At 51.4% G+C, this 6,788-nt stretch overlaps 2 protein-coding genes across 2 annotated transcripts; one reads left to right on the top strand and one right to left on the bottom strand.

Moving 5' to 3' along the window:
- Positions 1–2,799: 2,799 nt before the first annotated feature.
- CSUI_009370 (uncharacterized protein) lies at positions 2,800–4,535 on the bottom strand. The gene has a single exon (XM_068069486.1). The coding sequence runs from the start codon at positions 4,258–4,260 to the stop codon at positions 3,181–3,183; it is 1,080 nt and encodes a 359-aa protein (XP_067918537.1). The 5' UTR covers positions 4,261–4,535; the 3' UTR covers positions 2,800–3,180.
- A 235-nt stretch (positions 4,536–4,770) lies between these two features.
- Positions 4,771–6,443, top strand: CSUI_009371 (uncharacterized protein). The gene has a single exon (XM_068069487.1). It carries the CDS (start codon positions 5,220–5,222, stop codon positions 5,559–5,561), a length of 342 nt encoding a protein of 113 aa, XP_067918538.1. The 5' UTR covers positions 4,771–5,219; the 3' UTR covers positions 5,562–6,443.
- Positions 6,444–6,788: the final 345 nt, after the last annotated feature.

Below are 6,788 nucleotides of genomic sequence, written 5' to 3' on the forward strand. Positions count from 1 at the left end.
CTAGAGCCGTCGCCCGAGCGTCCCCAGCTTTATCACACCTCGACTGAGTCGAGTGAGGAAAATGGGAGGGACAGGACCTCTGGTGGACACTACCTAACCATGGACGTCTCACCGTGGTTTTCTCTAAATGAAGTTAACTCAATCTACACCTAATTTACACTAGTTAGTGGTTTAAATGGCTGTCGAACCTTAGGATCCCCTAGGATCCATCAACTATCTCACTCCTCAGCAGCCGGGGTCGATTCCCGTCCAAGCTCCCTGGAAGCGAATCTTCCCAAGCAACCCTTTGCGCGGCTGGTCAACAATCGGAAGTTTACCGTTTGACACGAACACTCGGGTTACTCCCTTGTCAACACACGTTAACTCACTAAGGCCACACAGGCCGGGTCTTTCCACACAGGACTCCTGACTGCGACGGCCGCACAGACTCGCGTCGCTACTGGCGAACTTCACGTGGACATCAGTTAGGCGGCCCTAGCCGCCGTAAAAGGCTCCACACAGGATGCTAAAGACCTTTAATGCCCCTTCAGGTCCATAAAAATTATAATCACCATGCAATCTACACAATTTCTCTTCTCTCTCCTCGGATCCCCTACTAACTTGCTAGCCCCTGGCTTCGGCTGTCCCTTCAAGTGGTGAGTGGCGGAGTACCACCTCCTGGTGTGTGTGCGGTCCGGCTACTCGGCCAGTGTCCACCGGCGGACCGGGCCAAGTCGGTCTGGATCTTGGACCGGGCTTGTCCAGCTAGCTATAGCTACACCTTAGTCACTCTAGCTTTTGTTATCTGTCTGTGCATGCGACGATAGGCTATCGTACTTGCTAGCTTAGCTGTAGTATTTAGTCACGTACTTAGTTTTCACTGCATGCGTTAACACTACTTTAACACCCTGCTGTACTATTGTAGCAGCTTCACCCATGTACTTCGTTGCTCTTAATCACTCTAGTTTCAGACACTAAGTAGCTCTGGTCTTCTATAGTCATTTGCCTACTATACCTTTAGCGTAACACCCTGTTCGTCCCACTTCAGTCTAGTTTCCCCCAATGGTCACTTCTGCGTTGTCCCTTGCATGCACACTTCACATGCACACACTTTATTTTGCGCACTAGTCTCTCTCCATAGTACAAGCTCTCTCCTCTCTTGACTCTCGTTCCTTCTTATTCTTCTTTTCTCACTCAGGCTATGCTCTGCTTCCACTCCTTGCGTACTTGGCTCCTCTTGCTTCTCCCTTTAGGCTGCCCTAGCAGTCCCATTGCTTTGTTCATGCCTCTTCTTGTAGTACGTGCTTCTGGATCTCCTTTCATGCACCTACTACGCGTGGTACTTGTTCCGCGCAAGTGCTCTGTCGTCTCAGAGGTGAAACCTCTGACAGTAAGTCTTTTTTTTCTCTTTCTTCTTCTCTCTTTTATTTCGTCTGCTCTTATCCACTGCGATTGATTGTGAGTCTTTTTTAATGTAGAAGGAACATACACAGGAACTGGTGAGATGGACCTCGTACAGGTTCTGTCGTCAGACTTCTCAACCACAGTACCCACAGTCAGTCAATTGTTTGTTTGTCTTCTCTTTGTTCTTCTGTACATGCACATATACTCATACATAGGCGCACACATACATATGTGTACGCGCGGGTTCATACGTAGGTACAGTCTTGCTGCACTTCTCCATGGTTTTCTTACACGCTCGCTCCATTTACCCTCCGGTGTATTCCACACATAAACACACACACGTAGATACAAATCTGCGTATGTAGGTGTACGTATGTAGAGTATGATTTCGTTTTCGCCTTTTCACAGCGTGAGGATACTCCTCATCCGTATGTTATGGAGCTAGGTGCTGAGGTGTGAGTGCATTCTTTACAGCAGCGCCACACGGCCGCGCATGCATCTCATCTGAGAAATGCCTTGAATACAGTCCCGTTTGGAAGACCTTCCTTGCATGCTTCTGTGTGCGTCGATGATTGAGTGTTTCCTCTTCTTGGTCTAGGTAGAACACACAGTGATAGAGTTCCTTCTCATGAAGAGAAGCCGAGTGAGAGACGGTACACAGATAGACATCGTCTGGATGTTTCGAGTCTCTACTTTCAATTCATTCGGAAAGCGAGGATGGGTGCATGCATATACGCAAATATACGTGAATCTCCAGACACAGAGATGACGGAGAGAAGACGGAAGAGTTCTAACTTCGTATTCGAGTTATAATCTCATGCGAGTGGCAAGGGAGAGTGATGGTGATCATGCCGTCCAGTTGAGGAGAGATTTTTCTCTAGCTCTCCATTCAGCCCTCTAGCTAGCTCACTAGCAGATCGTCGCCGATCGACAGGCAACTACGGAATCTCATGTTCTTTGCGTGCTCCTCATGAGAATGGTGCTTGCAGTGACACTTGGTATCTTTTTCCGTCTAAGTTTTTACGTCGAAGTAAGCGGGAAAAATAAGCACAGCTGTCTGTCTGGTCGGAATGTTTTTCAGGAAAGACACACCACGAGATGCCGAGTGACTGCTGACGCCGGGGTGTACTTGCGCCTCAATCTATCATACACGGTCAACACATTCTGGATAACTAAGGCGGCTATATACATGTGTATGTGTAGACGTAGGAGAAAGCTAAGCGCTATGAAAGGGTCGGAGTCCGTTGTCTGTGAGCTATGTATCACCACCTGAAAGTGAATTCTGTATGTGTAAAGATCCCGCTTTCAAGGGGGAGTTCGTCAGGAGACATGTGTTCAGTTAGTCTCTGAGCCTCGGTGGGAATACAACCGTCACTGGTACAAAAGAATGAAAGAAAAAGGGCTTCCTCTCTCTTATCGGGAGAGGCAATTCAATGAAGAGCTAGACTGACCAATAAAACTTCCTATAGCACTGCGATCAATAAGCGTCCTCATATCCATGGCCAATAAAAAAAAACGAAATAAAAAACGATGCTCTTGCTCACTCCTCTGCACGTAAGCAGCAACATGGCCATAGTCGATAGAGGACGAGATCAAAAAACGGCGCTATCTTTCTTAGAATAAAAAGCCCATTCCGGCGACACTGCGCAGTCTCGGGAGCAACCGCTTTCTCCGGGGAAAGGTGGAATCGCGGGCGGTAAAAAGCTGCGAGCAGAAGCTCGCCGTCACAGAGGCCTCATCGTGTAGACTGGGCAACAAATTCCATGCACCTGACCTGCTTCCAACAAGGAAGCTAATTCACCTAGCTGTCCCGTGGGGCGTTCGTGGATCTTGATGGCTCACCATGAACTTCCATTCGTAATGTCCCCTGCTCCCGGGAAGAGACTTGGCCCACTCGATCATCAAGGCATAGAGGTCGTTGCCTGTAAAGCCGCGCGCCTCCAAGTCTTTGATGTCCTTTTCCGGCACATACAGTGTAACTGAGTAATACGCACTCTGATGCCAGGTATATTTTCTGTGTTTAACTGAGGGATCCTGGATCATAAATTTCAAAGGATGCGTGCGCGTGAAGTCTACATGGCACACACCCGGTTTGAATGGAGGGCACCAAGCCCAACCTACAAAGATTCGCTTGACGTCCGGCTGCCGAGGAGCGCTGTCTTGCTTTGGGGTCGCTACCCTAGCCTCCTCTACAGGTTTCTGTATGACTGCAGCGTCAGCCGCAGCCATTGTTGAAGCTAAGGCAATTGCCGTTAGGGCAATGATTCCCGGTGTAGTACTTGCCCACTTTGTCAAACTCCTCAGAGCATTTTGAAGCTGCTCGGTCATTCCTCCTTTCCTCCTCTCAGATGATACCTCTCCTAATACCCCCTTAACTTCGACAGAGAACATCAGGCCCAGCTTATGGCACATACGTGAACTGTCATTCCCAGACCTCGTCGAAAGCGACTTGAATGATTTCGCCTCAGCGGCCGCTGCCTCGGCTTTCGACGGCCACTCTTTGGACATACGCATGAGAAAGACATTCGCAAGTTTCCACAGCCCGAGCACTGCCGTCAGAAACATGGCGGACGAAAGAAGCCGCGAGTTCTCGCCGTACAACTTCGACCGCGATGAGTCTGCTAGACGCTTTTTCCTGCTGCGTACTTTGTCGCTTTGCTGTCTCTCTTCGGCATGAAGAACGTCTTCTTCATGCAAGGTCTCCAGGTTGTGGACAGCGGGCGCCACGTCAACCTCGTTCAGACTGCTGTACGACGCCTCAGAGCCGATTCCTGCTGAAGCAAGTACCGGGAGCAACCACTGCGAAACGGAAGTAGAATTTACAGTTGCGACAAAAAGCGCAGCCGTCTCGAGCAAGACCACGGTGTTAGTCCTCATGATGCAAACGCTCTCCTAGACTCAGGAGTGCCGTGCTCGGAGACGGGCCGATCCGGAATGGCGGGCAGAGGCCGATACGCACACTAGGGCGTCAGCGCTCGGTATCCCGACAACGATGACGCGGCCCCACACAGTACACTGTGCACACTCTACAAAGTTTCCCTTGAAGGGCACCTTCGTCAGAGTGAATGAAAAAGTATCAGTGAGGATGTGAGGGCCAGGCTAACTGCGCTACACTGACTACTGCACTGCCAAAAGGTGCGAAGGTCCCAGGGCGGTAGCACCACCGTCAAGAAGGAATACCCGGGGAATGCATACTTGGTGAGTGAACGCCTACACGGAGGTTCGAACCTCGACGCTCCCACCCCCCACGAAGCGATGACGGACGGCGTCTCCGATGACGAGCAGCTTGTGACAGACAGTGGTGCGGTTGCCTGGGATCCGGCGCTTGACCGCCGCTGGCCTGCGACGGGTGAACAGTGGTATCTGGTGGGAGACGGTTACAAGAAAAGAAGAAAGTTTGTGGTCTGGTCGACCTTTGAACGCGGCGTGTTTCACGTGTTCGGAAACCGGCACTGCCCACTGCGACTCGCCTGATTTTTTGGCTCTATGGTATAAACGCAGGTTTAATCTCGGCGCGAAGGCCTACGTGGCGACACAGCATGGGTACAGGGGCCCTCCTGAGCCGGGAAACGTTCTCTTGTGGGCTAGCTGTTCCGGTCAGAAGCGGGATCTGTGCGAGTAAAAAGGAAAGTAACCTGTGATTAAGACGAAGCATGGTAAGGGAGAAATGTGCTGTTTGATTTCTCCCTTACCACGCTTCGTCTGCATCGCAGGTTACTTTCCTTTTTACTCGCTCTAACAAACGTGCCCCGGCCGTCCGGGAGCAACTCCCGTGGCACACGTAGCGAGAATATCGAGAGTCAAAACGGGAGACGCGTCGGTCGGGGGATCAGCCCATGTTGTTAACTCTGTCGAGGTCGTCTTTCCTGTTCTCCACGAGGGGAAATAGACGAGTTTTTCCCGCTAGCACAGTCTCGGTCTTTCCCCGAAGCACTCACACCTCAGGAATCCTCGCACGAACTCAAGAAATCTCTCTTTCCTGTATGCAAGTTGTTCCCCTTCTTTCTCCGCCCTCCTTTCCTCGATCAACGCCGAGGCCTCCGGGCGAGGTCGCGTCGCCACTGGTTGTCGCCCGTTGTGGCGGACGGCGGCGCAGCCCTGCCGAGGCCGCCGTGCTCACCAGTCGTGCACAGTCTGAGGATGGTGGGACAGCAATCGCACGACGAGGTCAGCTGTAACGGCAACTGATAGACACTTTTCAGGACGCCAGAAGAGATGTGCGCCTAGCACGGCATGTCAGAGGGGGCTGGTCAACGAGCGCGCGGCAGGGACCGATCCATGAACTAACAGAAGGCAACAAGGGCTTCCAGAAATAGAACAGGAATTCAAAATGGCAAAGCCGGAAAGTGAAGGTGCTGGGTGGCAGTAGGCCAGGAGAGAGGAGTGGTGGATGAACCAAGGAGGGGAGTAGGCTGACGAGTTTCCGTGACTTTTTTTCGCGGGGGGCGGGGAATCCTTAGGAGTAAACTGCAAGCTAAGCTCCTGGGAGGGAGTAAACTTCGCCTTCCCGCAACCCGGGGTTCTTTCTTCGGACTCACCTCGTCCGTCGCGTAGGTAACGAGGGGAGTAGTTGGGGTGATACGTTTTCCAGGACAAACTAATAGAGCTTTCGACTGGAAACATTAGCTGTGCTTTCCTGTAGAAACAAAGATCCACTTAGTACACACGGTCTCAGTGGCCGAAGAGCTGGGCATGTTGTAGCGCATTTTGATTTTCGGATGTCGGAAGGCTGACAGTCGATGCTTGCGCGAGGGGCGTCCGATGCCCAGATTTCCCGGAAGCGAGGCTGCTTCCTTCTCTACAGGACATGGGACCCAAATGTCCTATGGGGACCAACAACAGTCACCAATCCCTCTCGCTGTGAAGAGTTTGTTAACATCCACCCCACAACCACCTTTGGTAAACCGATGCGCGTTATTTCTTCCTATGCCGCGGGAGTGTCAGATGTAACGCATGTGTGGTGCCTACGTGCTGCCAACGCATACGCGTGGCACTGCGTGTTGTGCTTTGGTACGAAGCAACGTATGTCGCGCCCGTCGGGCTCCGTGTTATAGAATGCCCTCCTGCTGGGGCAGGTGTCGTGTAGGCCCCGCGCGGCGCCGGTGGGACTGACCAGTTGAAGAACTGACACAATAAAAGCCTTACATCAGAGCCTTAGAAGCTCTGACGCGTCTACGAAACAACTTTCAGGAAACATTCACGTACACTTTTATGCGGACATTCTTCTTATTTTGGGACAAAGTTATTGATACCAGCTGCCCAAGAGTTATTAATACGTTATATACACTCTTCTACCTCACACCAACTGCACACGAAATTAGCATGACAGATAATACACGGCGTGAAGGCAAGTTTTTCGAGAGTGAACTATTTTTACCCACAAAGTGTGGTGCCCGCTGCACAAC

This window comes from Cystoisospora suis, assembly GCF_002600585.1.
Source record: "Cystoisospora suis strain Wien I chromosome Unknown contig_5579, whole genome shotgun sequence".
NCBI classification, from domain to species: domain Eukaryota; phylum Apicomplexa; class Conoidasida; order Eucoccidiorida; family Sarcocystidae; genus Cystoisospora; species Cystoisospora suis.

Bases quoted from the DNA above. Each gene is read 5' to 3' on its own strand.
- CSUI_009371 (XM_068069487.1), top strand. From the start codon at position 5,220: ATGTTGTTAACTCTGTCGAGGTCGTCTTTCCTGTTCTCCACGAGGGGA.
- CSUI_009370 (XM_068069486.1), bottom strand. From the start codon at position 4,260: ATGAGGACTAACACCGTGGTCTTGCTCGAGACGGCTGCGCTTTTTGTC.